General features: G+C 40.7%; 2 protein-coding genes across 2 annotated transcripts; one reads left to right on the forward strand and one right to left on the reverse strand.

Annotated features, from left to right (window-relative positions):
* Positions 1-1,734: 1,734 nt before the first annotated feature.
* Positions 1,735-9,710, reverse strand: hcn5 (hyperpolarization activated cyclic nucleotide-gated potassium channel 5). The gene is made up of 10 exons (XM_085374950.1): positions 9,526-9,710; positions 8,411-8,597; positions 7,735-7,839; positions 7,426-7,563; positions 4,011-4,172; positions 3,727-3,820; positions 3,487-3,614; positions 2,894-3,040; positions 2,377-2,614; positions 1,735-1,907 (listed from the first exon to the last, which is right to left on the reverse strand). The coding sequence occupies exons 1-10, from the start codon at positions 9,708-9,710 to the stop codon at positions 1,735-1,737; spliced, it is 1,557 nt and encodes a 518-aa protein (XP_085231076.1).
* A 3,688-nt stretch (positions 9,711-13,398) lies between these two features.
* cox17 (cytochrome c oxidase copper chaperone COX17) lies at positions 13,399-15,335 on the forward strand. The gene is made up of 4 exons (XM_085374711.1): positions 13,399-13,471; positions 14,344-14,469; positions 14,554-14,664; positions 15,178-15,335. Exons 2-3 carry the CDS (start codon positions 14,351-14,353, stop codon positions 14,636-14,638), a joined length of 204 nt encoding a protein of 67 aa, XP_085230837.1. The 5' UTR covers positions 13,399-13,471; positions 14,344-14,350; the 3' UTR covers positions 14,639-14,664; positions 15,178-15,335.
* Positions 15,336-15,817: the final 482 nt, after the last annotated feature.

A 15,817-nucleotide genomic window follows, 5' to 3' on the forward strand; every position in this document is an offset into this window, starting at 1 on the left:
GTGGATATCTTGTGTACTATTGCCTCTAAATAAATATTATTTTAGAGAAAAACAACATGCACGAGTATTTGCCTTGCTTTATGGCTAAAGTCCAGTTTATTAAAACTTGGGTCTTATCCACACAGATGAGCTAAAACATTACAACCAATCACAGATGAAATGATTCTCTGAGCTATATTAGACAATAAGTGATCTCACAGTCATTTTGTTGAATGTGGGAGAAAAGTTGCATGTGTAGACCTGAGAGTCTGTGACTAGGACCAGATTTTTATCACGATGGCCAGACAACTGGGTCGGAACACTTTAGTAACAACTTCCCTCAAACCTATTGTCACCTGGTGACAATAGGTTTGAGGGAACGTTTTTGGATTCACGTTGGCGCCGCCTTGCAACTCACAGGACTTTGAGGATCTGCCACAAAGTGCCAGATAACCACAGGGCGGAGCATATTAGAGAGGTGATCATAATTTTTTAGCTCATCATTTTAAAATATTTAAAGAAAATCTGAGCTGGACTGCATGAAGATTTTTATTACTATGGTCACCTGAGGAGCACAAGACCAAAATTTCTCTTTGTCTAATAGTTTAAAGCCAAATACCTGAGAAACTCAACATTTCATCAACCAAAAGTTAGTGTCTTTACTGTGCACAGTGCAGAGCTGTTAACATGGCAGTAAATGTAATTGCTGAGATCTGGGAATAAAAAGTTCAAAGAGGTTAAGAACCCAAGAAATCAGACAGTCAAAAGTGCATATTCACGATTAGCCACACTACGACTGTTTTGAGGCAAAACATCCATCATGAACAGGAGCACTCACAGGTAGATCAAAGATAAAACAGCTGGTCTAAACCAGTGGTGGGCATTTCATTTTTCCAAGGGACCACATGAGATACGGACTGTTCCAGATGGCCGCACTAATTATTTGTTATTATTGGTGTAGCCCTCCACAACAGTCCCTAACTGTGATAACTATTTGAAAAAATTGGCAATAATTTTACTGTATGCCTTTTGCATAAATAAGTTCCTCCAACAGCCAAATTAGTGTAAAACTACTGCTCTCCTTATTGCTTACATTTGACCAAATTTTTATTCTTTTGCCACAAATAATATGCACTGACTGAGTATTTTAGTATGAATGTAAAATCCTGTTTATTTCCATAACCTGTCTAAGAACTTACCCCAGTCTAGAGAAATCCTAGAATAGCCGGAGTGCCCAGTTTCTTGTTGCTGCTTACCTATACAGCTGACGTAACAGAAACGATTTGCCTAGCAACAAAAATGGCTAGTTTATATAGCGTAAGTGTTGTCTTTCAAAATGAAAAAGATAGTGGAAGGGTGAAAGGCTAGCAGGCACATGTGCATACAGCCTACAGCAAAGATGAATTAATGATAAGTATTTCCTATGACCATAAGGATGTGAATGACCAGATTTCTCTGTGTTCCATGTAAACACTAAACCAGGATAAGCTTCATTACTGGGATACGGAGAAGAAGGTGGCTGAGAGCAAATCCTTCACCATGTTTACTGTTGTTTATTACTGATAACTGTTGGATCAGCAGACATAATAATTCCTAGATTGAAAGACTTTAAAACTTTCCATAATGTCCTTGAATAAGAGTCCAACTGGCGTCCATGTGGGTGAGTCTCATGGTCCATGACGCAACTACCTAAAATGCCCAAGAAACGCGTCGTCCTTTTAGGTAATACTGTAATTCCAAGTGCTGTTTTTGTTCTTACACGAGTCCACCATCAGAGTTGAGCAGAGCCATTTTTTCCAAGTCCTTCCTGACATCTGGGAAGCCCTCCAGCGCATCCTGAAAGTCGTCCCAGGACAGAGAGAAACACTGGCAGTCGGTCAGTGCTTTCACTGTGGCCAGATGTTTGCCCTTGTTCAGCACACATGTCTCTGTACACACAGAAGGGTCCGTAAGACTGTGGTTAATGAGCAAATAAAATCTCATGACGGGGATGAGATCTGACAATTAATCCTAAATTAAAGCTGAGTTGTCCGAGGGAGGCCTGCTAAGCTTTAAACGTCGCAGAGATCTGCTGCCAAAAAGATTTGGAAGTGTGCGCATGTAATGATGGAGAATTAAAGAAGTCAGCCAAATTGGCAAAAAAGGAGAAGATTTAATCACTTTGGTTCAACACTGTTCTTCTAAAACACAAATGGCAACAAAAAAAAAAACAAATAATAAATATTCTGCAGAGGAAATAATTTGGAAACTTTTCAAATTAAACACATGACACATGCCTAAAATTGAACCCCTAACCATCACCAGTTATTTTTTTTATTGTTTTGCAAGGCCTGTCTTAGAGCTCATGAATTATTATTAGACACCGGCAGCAACTATATTTGAGTAAATCCAACTCACCTCCAAAGAAGTCTCCATCACACAGTTCCCTTTCATAGGAATCGGTCTCCACAAGGACTTGGCCATGATCGATGAAGAACATGCGGTCGCCCGGGACATTCTGTCGGACGATGATGTCTCCTTCCTGGAAAACCTCGTACTGCAGTTTGAGGAGGACGGTGTTGATAAAGCTTTGATCTCTGTTCTGAAACATCGGCACGTTTCTCAGCAGCCGGCTGCACATCACTGTCACAATTTGCTGAAAAATACACACAAATGAACAAACACAAAGCTTGGTATGACAAATGAAGATAGACGTGAGCTAAGAAACAACAAATCACACTCAGTTCAGGCAAGATTAAAGAATGAATGAAAAACAGATATTTATGTACACTGAGTGAATGTGACCAAGATACACAAAAGCATAACTGTGAATCTGTATGTATGAGGATGACATCTCATATAGATATCAATATGAGATCAACCAAAACAAATCAATCTCAGCCAGTTTGGAGATTAGCAATAACCCCATCTATACCTCTTTGAGTGCTGAGGACACGGTGTCCATGACGTCCTTCTCATCAAACCACTTCCCTCCATAGCGAGCCTGGTAGTAGTTGTTGATGCGAAGCTGCAACTCTGGAGGGAGCTTCATGAAGGCCATGTAGTGCTCCAAACGGCTCATCTGTTGAAGATGGATAGAATATATTACATTAGATTACCATGTATAGATTATATCATAAGTTTTAAATATATTACTTGAACAATTGAATTCAGCATAACGATAAGTGATTACTTGTCAATAAAAGTTCAATCTAACTACAAAAAGTCTAAATTAATCAGGAAAAAATTCATTTAGAAATTACATATGTTGAAAGGAACTCAATATATTTTCACTACTGCTAATTTCTATTATTTCCGATAGAATTCAGGTAGAATTGACAGAAAGTAGAGGAATGACAAAGGTTTGGTGAGCCAGGAACTAAATCATGGCTTTAGTTGCTTAGGGCATCTTAGCCAAGCAGAACGTATATACTGTGCAGTGCTTCCCCCCCGTTTTTAGTCGGTTTAACCTGTTTATTTCTACACTGTACTTGCTGTTTAAGGAGTATAAGTGTCACCCATGAAGACCTTGCTCTTGTACTCCTTGGCCGCTGGGTCAAGGTTGGCGATCATGGCTGTCGCATTGGCCACGAGGACGGTGTACATCAGACATCCGGACACCATGCTGACCATGACGATCCACATTTCAACATAATCTAGAGAACAAAACAAAGACATGCCAGTGCAGTTGAGTGTTCACATCTGAGGGAGAATATAGATCATATTTGCTTTTTAAAGTGGCAGAGAAAGAAAACTTAAACTCCTAACTTGTTGGAGCGTCCATAGAGCCATAAGAGAGAGCAATCATCTGGGAGAGAGCTCGGAAAACACCCCATGAGTACTTAACGATGACCGTGGCATTCTGAAAGGAAAGGTTCAATCATTATTGTCTATTATTTATCATCGTAAGACAGGCTTCTAGGTTAACATTGTTAATTTTTTTTCTCTTTTTCTCATTATTGCATTTTTACAGTCCTTAATTGTCTACATTGAAGACAAAGCGAGAGCTACAAAACATCTCAGTAAGCACTGATGTGTAAAATGAGCTTCACCATCAGGTTTTCTTTGCGGACCCAGCAGTCGTTGGGAAACTCCTCCAGCATAGGCACAAAATACTGGATGCATCCGTTCCAGTGGCACAGCAGGAAAATCATTGTGAAGAGAGACATGATGCGGATGAACAGGCGAACCACCTCCAGGTTTGCATTTGACACCTGTCAGGAAAAGGGTACACGACACTTGGTCAGCGGGTAATACACAGCATTACACTGTACTGATAGAGTGTTTGACCGAGTGGACATCTTTGCAGCAGCAAACAGGGTGTACACTTGTTTTAGGGTCAGCCAGCTCTTTCTCAGAATCAGAATCAGAATCAGAAACTTTATTGTCATTGTCATGAGAACAACGAAATTAAGAATGGTCCCCGATCATTGCATCATCCCTAGCAATATCAAAATATAAATAAAACAATAAAATTCAATAAATAAAATAGATAGAATACTTAAAATACTAATAAGATATAACAGTAAAACATTCACATACATTCCCACACACATGCTTCAGACCGTGCATAGATTAACACAAGAGTGGCGTGATGGACATTTTTTTGTAGTATTCAGATGTGTTATTGCAGTTGGATAACAGCTGTGTTTGAGTCTATTAGTCCTTGCTCTGATTGCCCTGTACCGTCTGCCTGAGGGCAACAGTTCGAACAGGGAGTGGCCAGGATGTGAGGTGTCTTTTATGATGTTTTGGGCCTTTTTAAAACAGTGGGCGTTGTGTAGAACTTCCAGTGTGGGGAGAGGGCAGCCAGTGATCTTTTGGGCGGTGTTAATGATCCCTTGGAGTGCTTTCCTCTGAGCCCCTGTGCAGCTAGTGTACCAGATGCATATGCAGTAAGTTAGAACACTCTCAATGGTGGCTCTGTAGAAGGACACCAGCAGTCTCTGTGTGATGTTATTCCTCCTGAGAATTCTCAGGAAGTACAGTCTCTGTTGGGCCTTTTTCAGCAGCTCGGAGGTGTTCACACTCCAGGAAAGGTTCTCCTCTATATTGACTCCCAGGAAGCGGAAGCTTGCCACCCTTTCTACACAGTCCCCATTTATGAATAGTGGTTGGATCTCTGCCTTTTTCCTTCTGAAGTCTATTATGAGTTCTTTGGTTTTTGAAGTGTTGAGGAGGAGGTTATTGGCCTTACACCATGACGTCAGCTGCTCCACCTCGTCTCTGTACGTAGACTCGTCTCCCTTGGAAATGAGCCCCACCACTGTGGTGTCATCTGCAAATTTCACAAAGATGTTGCTGTGGTGGCGAGGAGTGCAGTCGTGTGTGTAGAGAGAGTAGAGCAGTGGACTGAGCACACAGCCCTGGGGTGAGCCAGTGCTGAGACTCAGGGCTGAGGATGTGTGATGGCCAACTCTGACTCTCTGTCTACGGCCCGAGAGGAAGCTATTGATCCACATGCAGGTGCTGTATGGAAGCCCCAGGTCTTGTAGCTTGGCCACCAGTTTGTGTGGAAGGATGGTGTTAAAAGCTGAGCAGTAATCCACGAAGAGCATCCGCACATAGCTACCATGCTCTTCCAGGTGAGTTAATGCAGCATGGAGTGCTGTGGCTACAGCGTCTTCCGTGGATCGGTTTGCTCTGTAGGCAAACTGGTGTGGATCCAGGCTGCGGGGCAGGGCTGCTGTGATGTGTCTGCGGACCAGCTTCTCAAAGCATTTCATTACCACTGGGGTGAGTGCCACCGGTCTGTAGTCATTCAGGCCGGTGATGTGGGGCTTCTTAGGCAAGGGGACTATGGTGGAGGACTTCAGGCAGAGTGGGACAGTCGCCTGTGCGAGGGATTTGTTGAAAATCCTGGTGAAGATCCCAGCCAGCTGTCCTGCACAATCCCTCAATATTCGACCTGGCACACCATCAGGACCCACCGCCTTCCTCGGGTTAACAGCCTGCAGCATGCGCCTCACCTCGTGCTCTTCCAGGGTGAGGGTGGTGCTGCTATGGCTCCAATACCTCCGGTACCTTGGTCTCAAAGCGGGCAAAGAAGATATTCAGCTCCTCTGCCAGCTCCAGGTCACCGTCCGCAGCTCCGAGATTGATCTTATAGTTGGTTAGGTGCTGGATGCCTTGCCACACCTGCCGGCTGGTATTACTCTTCAAATTCTACTGTATTAAGGATTCATATTCACTCATATGAATGTTGTTGTTTTGGGGTGTGGAACAGCCATGATTTAGTTATTTATTGGGCAAGCTTGAAGGATCAATTTGACCTTTTTATCGTTCTGGTTTATTAGAACCCAGGTCTTACTTTAATAGTTTTGTTCATTGTTGAAATATACAACATTGCACGATCACTTCAATACAGCGAGGTCAGATGGTACGAGAAACATGAGGAGCTAGGCTGTAAGTGAGCCGGCAGTTTAGTCAGATTATCTTAACCACCTCATTTGTTAGCCCTGTGATGGGTCTGATGACCTAACTAAGGTGTACCTTGCCTCTCACCCTATCACAGCTGGCCCCAACCCTACACAAGTGGAGAGTAAAATATATGTAATGGACTTTATTTGCAAGTAAAATAATGGTAATTGCAAAGGAAGGCTGAGAGAACACGACTGCTGTAAGAAGACAAGCTCAAAGTTGGAGTGGGACGTTGATGTGTGAACTATGAGGAACACGTGGGCTAATGGTTTAATCATTTTCTTGTGCCAATGTACATGTTTGATCATTCAGCTGCTTGTATTTCTAGCTTAATGTGACTTCAGAAAAAAAGATAATGTTTTTTAATAAACTCAAAATATGCTCTAAGGACAGATTTCTTGATCCAAACCTAATTTACCAGTCAGTTAAAAGCACACTACCCACAGATGCCACAAACTGCCACAACGGACAAGAAGCTTAGTGCAACAAGAACACCTCCAAAACGCGAGCGACGTGTTGATAAAACACTACATTAACCCTCAGCCTGCCACTCTACCATGATCTGATTCCTGAACAGAGCCCAGACTTTTGGCTGCACGATCTGTTAGAGATGAGACAGGCAGCTTTCATCAAAAGAGAAAGACAGCTAAAGCACAGCATAAAGTTTCCAGGATTTATGGGAACCCCCAACAAAACACACACTACAAACCATTTATTATTGCAACTAGATAGATAATGCGATAAAAACACCTTGCCAGAGAGATAACAGTGTTGTTCTATATGAAACTGTCATTATATTGACCATTTGTTACATAAACCCATGTTGATTGAGCCCAGTGTTTCTGTATTTACTGTTTACTAAACACCGACAGGCAAATTCACTTAGAAAATAAGCATATTGCCCATCAGTGCACGAGCATGACATGCACTGCTAAGTGTCAGATTTGTCACTAGAGCCCGGTGTCGTAAAGTATCGGCAGCAGGGAGGAGAAAGGCTGATTGAATTTCAGAGGTGAGCTTTGACGACTCTCTGGCATTTAAACTTACTTTCTCCACTTCGTTGAAGAACCGGACCAGCCTGGAGACTCGAGCCAGCCTGATTAAACTGAGGATCCGCACAAACATCAGTATCCTCATCATCTTGTTGGTCTTGGAGGGGTTGTCATCGTTGTGGTAATGTAGTCCCTGACATTGTACATTAAAAATGCTGCAATTAGAATCTTAATCCACCTCATTTGCTCATTTATAACTTTGCTTAAGTGTCAGCAACGCTTTCTTGCTTTTCTAAGTGCTAACATATACAGTACAGAAGAAGTACAGTGTTGGCTTTTCCTGCCTCTTCCTCTTTATTATTACCGCAAACAGCAGTATGTAGCCAATTGGGAAAGCTGCTATAACGTCTGGAATGAACCATGTCCTCAGGTAGCTGACTCGGATCCGCTTGATATCCAGAATTGCTTCCTGTAAAACAGAACAGAGCAGCAGAGTGAGCAGATAGATGAAGGCGCCGTTCACCATGTGCTACAATCGCATGTATAATTTAACACTCGAACTAAAACAATATTTGGCGAGTTCATCCAAAAGTAAGTGAGTGTGATGTCAGACGAGCTTGGCAGGGTTCTGAAAATGTTACAGAGGCACATGCATCAATATTTCAAGCAGACCAAGAGTAAATCTGGCAAAACCAGATGTGCGGTCGAGAATAAACACAGGAAAAACATCACAGATGGGCCATTAGGAAGACAGAAGTCACGAAACACGAGCCAGCGAAAACAAACAGGACATATTGCGCATAATACTTAATTTGAAATGTTATACTTCTCATTCATCCACAACATCATAATCCCCGTTACAAAATCAAACAGCAGTAGCCGTTTTCGCCCGTGTCCAGGAGCTAAGGGGATGCCGTTAATCTAGCCTTTCGTGTATCGAGTAGATTACAGATGGTGCAGAGATGGAATGTATGCGCTCGTCTGCACCCGGATTATAGACTTCCAGATTGTGTCTGAAAATAGAATATAGCCACTCTCACCTCTGCGTCCTCGGTTATGATCCCCGTCCGGAAATTCAGTGCCACATCTATTAGGAACAAAGTGTCTGAAAACACGTTAAAGCCTTCCCATGCCAGCCCGCTGTTTCCGTCCAGAAAGGCTATCTCCATGGGAATCCCAATCAGGTTCAGAAATGTGATGACCATCATGATCAAGATGTAGTAACTCCTAGGGGAGGAATGACCACAAAAACATATGTGTGACTTTCCAGTAACTCTTATTTTCCATGTCACAGTGTAGTGGAAAGTCTCACATCATTTGCTAAAAGAACTCATTAGACAGCCGGTAAGGCAAGCCGATTCATGCACACTAAATACTCTGATAATGTAAGTGTACATCTCCTCAGCCAGGGTACGATTGCCAGGCTCAAATAACTCTGCTCTCTGATCTCAATTGTTTCATTCCCTCTCTAATTTCCCTCCATCTGATCATCTTACAGACTAATATTAGCAATCCTGCATATATAATACAAAACCAGCTCTCTGTGAAAACGCGTTCCTTAAAGAAGTCATTTGATAGGTCCGTATTTTTCTTCTAACTCGGTTATTTCTTATAAACCTTGGATCGTTCTTTTAGGTTTCTTGCATCACTTTAAAATCTACTTGTTTCCTTTTATCCTAAAAATAATGCATCTTATTGTCGGCTTTATTTCTAAGGCTTTCTCTATTGTGATATCAGAAGAAAATCATTCTCATTGCCAATTAATGACTGGATGAATAAATACTGTTTAGCATTTAACACTTTAAAAGTTTAACCTAGAGGACTCAAGAGGAATTCCTCTTCTGTCTCATCCAACAACGGTGTGATTTATGTAATATGGTAAACTTATGGTACTCAGTAAATCTATACGCAGTATCTATATTTGTTTTCATTAATGCACTTATTCTAATGATATTCAAAGGAACAAGTTAATGCATTGCACCTTTGTATTTCCGGTAAATACTCCAAAAACTGAACTATAACATGTATAATTATTCATTAAATGTAAGGGAGAAATTAAGTAATCGGTTAACTATAAAAACTTGCAGAGACAGACCAAAGAAACAGTGGAAGTGATATGCATGACTGACCTCAATCTATCAGATATATTAAATACCTCATGAGGCTGAAAGGGTGAATGACAAAGACTCCACTCTCCAGCTGTCGGATACACTCCTCCTCCACGGCCACCTCGCTGCCGTACACGTACAGGGACTGTCTGTTCAGTTGCGGGAGAAGCAGGGCTCTCCATCCACAGTTGGCTTTGGTGCATGCTACGTTGGGACCTTTCAATTTCTCCATGGCCAACTTTAGTTCCCTGTGATCAGCCGAATGCCATCCTCCCCTCTGCTACTGCTGCTTCTGCCTCTTCTGAGGATGAGTAGAGCCTGACTCTACCAGCTCTGACCTCTCCTATTGGTCACAAGGTAATATTCTAACAAGCCTCCCAACCTCAGGGCTTATTGAAGCTGCGTGGAGCGAGGCGAGTGGATACCCGCCTTTCTGCTCGATCCCTCCCTCCCTCCGCACCCTCTCCGTCTGCCTCTCTCTATTTCTGCCCCACTCCCCCCCCTACACTTCTTTTCTTTTTCACCCAGCTCATCAACTATTCAGTATCTGTGTCTCATCCCCACATAAATCAAGCCGTGTCAAGAGGGCAAGGTCCAGCTCACATTAATACCAAAGACAATGATGGGTGTGTGCCTGTACAGGGGATGGGAAGGGATCGCAATTATTGTCATGTGAAATATACATCTGGCAGCATGTACAGGGACAAGTTCAACCTGGGCCACCTCTAACTGGGGATGTAATTAAACCCTGTACTGTGTTACCTGATACTGTACATATGCATGCAGCTTTGAGCCAGCTCCCATGTTGTTTGTTTGCACATATCACATCAGTAACAGTAAACAAAACAAAGGCTGAAATATTTATTTCCCTGGATGACAAAATGGAAAATTTGGAGATGATTTACCTGGATCTTTTTTGAACTCTGTTGGGTGGGTGGGATTCATTGCAAACTTGTTAGTTTAGCAAACGAAAAATAAAACTGATATTAGAGGTTGTGCCAGCACAGTGGGATTAACTTAGAGACCGTGTCAGTGGGTAAGGTGAATTACTGGCAGCTTAGGCCATGGGATGTGTCTAATAATGTGAGCTACATTTTATGAGATGAAATCTTTTTTAATAACTTTGTACAACTGTCCCTGTGGAGAAGGGTACAGGAAACAATAAAAATGGTCGTGTATAAGAAAATTCTCTCTGTTAGAGTCCAGACTTTGCAGATTTGCAAGGGAAATGCTGTTGACGTGATTGATGTGTGTGTTAGACCTGTGCCAACCTGTCCAGGTGCACAGTCTCTTTCCCTCAGTGTGTGTCCTAAAATAGGCTTCAGTCCTTTGTGACCTCAAATGTAAAAAAAGACTTTTACGAGATTACTGGATGTCATACTGATGTAGTTTTCACTTTCACTGACATGTAAGTGTTAAGCGCTGAATTCAGGCTACATGTCTTCAAATAATAATGCAATGTCTGGCAGAGATCTGGTTGAGTGACGGTGATGTGTAGGTTTGCTTCAGAGGAAATGATTACTGAAACCAAAAACGAATAAATTAATAAAGGCGAGGAAGGAATTTAGTTTTTACGACATTCCAAAAACAACATAAATTGCTTTTCCAGTGATTTTCTATGACTAAGAATGTATTATATTTTTTTCTTGGTGTATTTGGCTATGGTTAATCTAGTAAAGTTAAGTAAAACAATATTAATATAGGATACAAACAATGGATTTAACACATTACACACTCTGTAAGCCATTTACCTCAACTTCCAGTTCTGGCATTAAAACATACACAACACATTCAGGACATCTGTAGTTCAGGAGGTACTTTTGGTTGTTTGCTAATCAGAAACTCGGTTCATTCTTTTTCAAGATACTGAACCTCAGATTGTCCCCGATGCATGCTTTGGATGACTGCATGGTTGTTAGAAAGCCATGACAAAAGCAGCTCAGTGAGTAACCCAACCTGCAGTTTAGTTGCAACTGCCCTTCTTTGTTTTCAGTGTATGTCACAAGTTCTCTGTTTCAAATACTAATCAAACAATAGTAAAATAGGAGGCCTACATTTGTCAGAAGCTGCTGAAAGTTTTCTGCCAACTGGACAACAAGGCATCGGGCGATCAGGACTCAAACTGTGGCTCTCCACCTGTCTTCCATTTGTGAACACCAAAACAGTATTTGGATCAAATTGAGCATAAATTGCAGACAACATATGCATTTATATATGTGTCATATACACAGTAATACAGTGGAAAGCATAGCAAAGACTGCAGAAAATGGAAGTGCATGTATCACAGCACAGAACAATATGCTTACTTGCTTATTTATCTAGCACACAGCTGGCCCTCAAACTAGAGTAAGTGACTCTGTGCCGCTGCTTACGCATTGCTTTGTTGTGGTGACGCACAATAGACCCAGTAGACATGTTGAAGCACACACATACCTTTCGGTACTGCAGGTCCGAAAATGAACATTTTTCATATTCCAAAACTCCCGAGGCAACATTGTGTATATTGCGCCCACCAGCAGCAACTGCGTCTTACACAACAGAATATCTTACAGAGTTGTGTAGAAAAATAAAATCTGTGCAGTGCTGATGTTAATTTTCTGAGTGTACACGTTCTTGATCATTACTAAAGCGTAGGTTTTATAGGAAGCGTGATGCTGCAACAAATTATTTCTAACTTTTACGATAAAAATATTTTTTAAAAATCTGGTTGCAGCTACTCAAATGTGAACATTTGAAAGTTAAATGTTTGAGTTTGGACTCAATAATCTGCAATCATCCAGCACTGACATATCATTAATAGCACGGTGCAATAGAACTTCATGCTTGGTGATGTCGACCATGTGGATGAACCTGATATCCTGAATCATAAATGTCAGCTGCCCTTTGTACATTTTTTCTAATGTACTAATTCTGTCTGTCTACAAAACAGAAAACAGAAGAACATAATATAATGGGAATTTGAGAACATTTTAGCATTAGCACCTGTAGAAATTAAATGTTATATACCTATGTGGTATGTGACTTTTGTTGCCATGATGCCAGGTCTCTCTTGGAAATGAGATTTTTAATCTCAATGAGATTTTTTTTACCTGGATAAATAAAGGACTAATAAAAATAATAAGAAATGATTAGGTACAGTTTGAAACATTTTCAGATGTATTCTGTACTCTATACCAAGCAGGTTTTCTTTATACTGTCTAAGTAAATGTAAATATATAATGTATTTTTCATATTATCGCTTTCTTTACTTGATGTGTATGTGTATTTTTTTAGTGGAAATATAGGCAGTTATAGTTATATAGTTCATAATTTATTTAGCAACATTTCTCTTGGTGTTACATCTGTAATGTGATATTTGGGTCTTTTATTCAAATATATTGTCCTACATTGTGTAGGACTATATAGATGCCCTACCTATTACAAGAAATACAATTGTTTTGGTTGTTTGGCCAAATTAAACCTTAACTATGAAAAACCTTTAACAATCAAAAGGGGACATTAGTTGGACATAACTATTTGTGATCCCTCTTTTCAGTTCAAACAGAATATTTGAAATAGCCTGACCCAGTGTGGGAATATGACAGATAACTAGCTGGCTAGCTAACTAACAAACTAACTAAAAAAGAAGTCTTAAACTTAGCATCGTCTTAAGCAATTTTAGCTAAGGGTTTCAATTTTAAATGTAAGTTAATGTAAAAAAAAAAATCAAATTAGCTAATAAAGGTAAACCAATCAATAAATAAGCAACACATAAGTTAATGCTTGAATATTCAGCACTGAGAATAATTTCAGCATGCGTCTAACAAGTTTACCATACATTCACATACCTGTCTGCCTGGTGGTAATACAGTACTACATTTCCCAAAAGTCTCTAACACGGCACATGACATTGTCACGTGACTTTGACAGGCGACCACGTGTTTCCCGCATGTTAGTTCCATATTGAAGGTGAATCGTCGGTGTACTGGCGGCAGTGTCGGCCTCCCCATACAAGTAAGAGAGCGTTACACAATATAGCTTAGCTACGTTAATAACGAGCAGGAGGCTTAACTGCTACGTTACGGCTTGAGTAGGTTTGGGCGAAACGCTTGTATGTTATTAGTTATGTCATCACTGTTAGCCACCGTGAGCTAACTTTGTTAGCTGACAGTAACATTACGCAACAAGGGTTAGATAAAGCTAGTAAACCACAACACTGAGGCAAACAGAGGGTTTGTGGGGTTTTGTTTTTGTTGTTGTTGTTTATTTATTTTAAATTATTATGAGCAACTCTGAAGGCTCGGATGCTTCAGAGTCATGTGTTGTGTGTTGCATGTGGTGACTTTGCCGGTTGACCTAATCATAAGTACATAACTACCTTGTCATTGCATCAGTTCAGCGCCCTTCAGCAGCAGCATAAATGTAATGGTAGGACGTTTCATTAGTTGATTAGCAGTTTTATGAAACGTCATAATGAAGCGACACCAAAAAATATAAAATAGTGGCTTACTTTGGCGAATCCTCACACTTTTCTTTTATTTAACTGTATTTTGTATCATTATGAGCTTTTTGGTTGGACCGTGAGTGTTTAGAGTATTTTAGTGGCATTGCTTTCCTCATCCCGTGTTCTAGTCGTCAAATATCAATTTGTCCTTCGTTGAATATTAAAACAAAGCTAAAGCAATTCATGGGATCACAGTCGGTTCACACCTCTTTATTTGACACGTGAAGAAAAATTCCTGTTGCATATTCCAGCATCCCTGTGAAAAGTGTTTGTCAGCTGATAAAGACGTATGTAAATCTAAATGAAGCCTGAGTGAAAATACATGCATGTTACTCAGTGGTTAAAGTTTGCCAGTCCTCATCAGCTCATTTCCTTGTTTCAGTCAGAAGATGTCAGCCCTGTCTGCAGCCAGCGTCGGGACTGCAGCTGTGACTGAGAGCACAGAGCAGAAGAAGCCACTGAAGCCATGCTGCGCATGTCCAGAAACAAAAAAAGTCAGGGATGCTTGGTGAGGAGCTGGCCAGAGAAATTGAAATGGTCTTCTCGTTTTAAGTGAGAATGTTTATTCATCCATCATGTTTGTTTCCACCAGCATCATTGAAAAGGGAGAGGAAAACTGCAGGGACCTTATTGAGGCACACAAAGACTGCATGAGGGCACTTGGATTCAAGGTCTAACTAGTTCTTCTGTGCGTGCTTGTGTGGTAAGTATTGAATAAAACCACTTCAAACAGTCCCAGTGTTTTAATTTTTCTAGAGAACTAGAGTCATTTGTAGCGATTAAATACCACACTAGAACATGTTGCTGTGAGCTTTAATATAAATATAGAATTGCAAGAACTTTGAGTGACACACATTTATCAATATTATTATTCATACTGTTGAAATGAATCTTACATGTGATGGGTGCACACTGAGTTTCCATGCCACTAGTTGAATGTGCTTTGACAGCCTCAATATATGTTTGAATAGAGTCAGTGTGGCGTGAAAGTGGGCACCTGACCTTTCTGTGAACCATGAAAAAGCCGGACCTTACTGTGGTATCAGCGTTACTTGTTTATACTGGGTTTAACGGCTTTCCCCTTTTGCCAGGGCAGCACTTTTTAGGGCAGCTCAATTTAAATAAAATATCTTCCAGATTTTCACTTGCATACAGCGTCAGGTGTGATGTAGTAGTCATGTGAATTGCTGATTGTGTGCATTTTGGTCTCTTGCAGTGTGCTGCTGTGTGTGGAAGGTGACCCTGGGTATTTGTTTCTTCACTCCCCCCCTGCACTTCTTATTTATACCTTTTGTTGGATTAACTGTGCGAAAACTATTTTTTCAAGTCTGCAAAATCTGAGAAATTCTGATGTGACATTGAATAAAAATCCTATGCAATAAACTTGTTGTGAAGGTTTTTTTTATTAGTCGTGCACTCATCTTAAGGTTTGCATTGAAGATCAGTTCTGCCAAGGGAAACGGTTGCTTGCCACAGTTGCTGTTCCTGGTATGCACTTACAGTTAAAAATAACTCTTGCCCCTGCAAAGTCAATACTTTGCATATCTGCATTCTTTTTCCACAGTGTGTCACTGTCACTGAAGTGTGCTTGGCTGTGGACATCATTTTCACACTTTGAAAAAACACTTGAAAGGAATGCGATAGTGTATTGGAAAACACTCCTAATTCACTTCATATTATGCCCACACTGAAGGGAATATATACATACATATTATATGTATACCATTACATATATAGGACCACTTTAAACATAGTAAATGTCCCTCAGTAGTCATGTAGGAAGTGTTTCTCACATCTCTGTAGGCTGACAAGTGTAAAGTAAAATTATTAATATAAAAGATTCAATACTGTACACA

Source organism: Diplotaxodon limnothrissa, linkage group LG16 (assembly GCF_057381915.1).
Source record: "Diplotaxodon limnothrissa isolate DT_005_m linkage group LG16, D_limnothrissa_male_GT1.1, whole genome shotgun sequence".
Taxonomy (NCBI): domain Eukaryota; kingdom Metazoa; phylum Chordata; class Actinopteri; order Cichliformes; family Cichlidae; genus Diplotaxodon; species Diplotaxodon limnothrissa.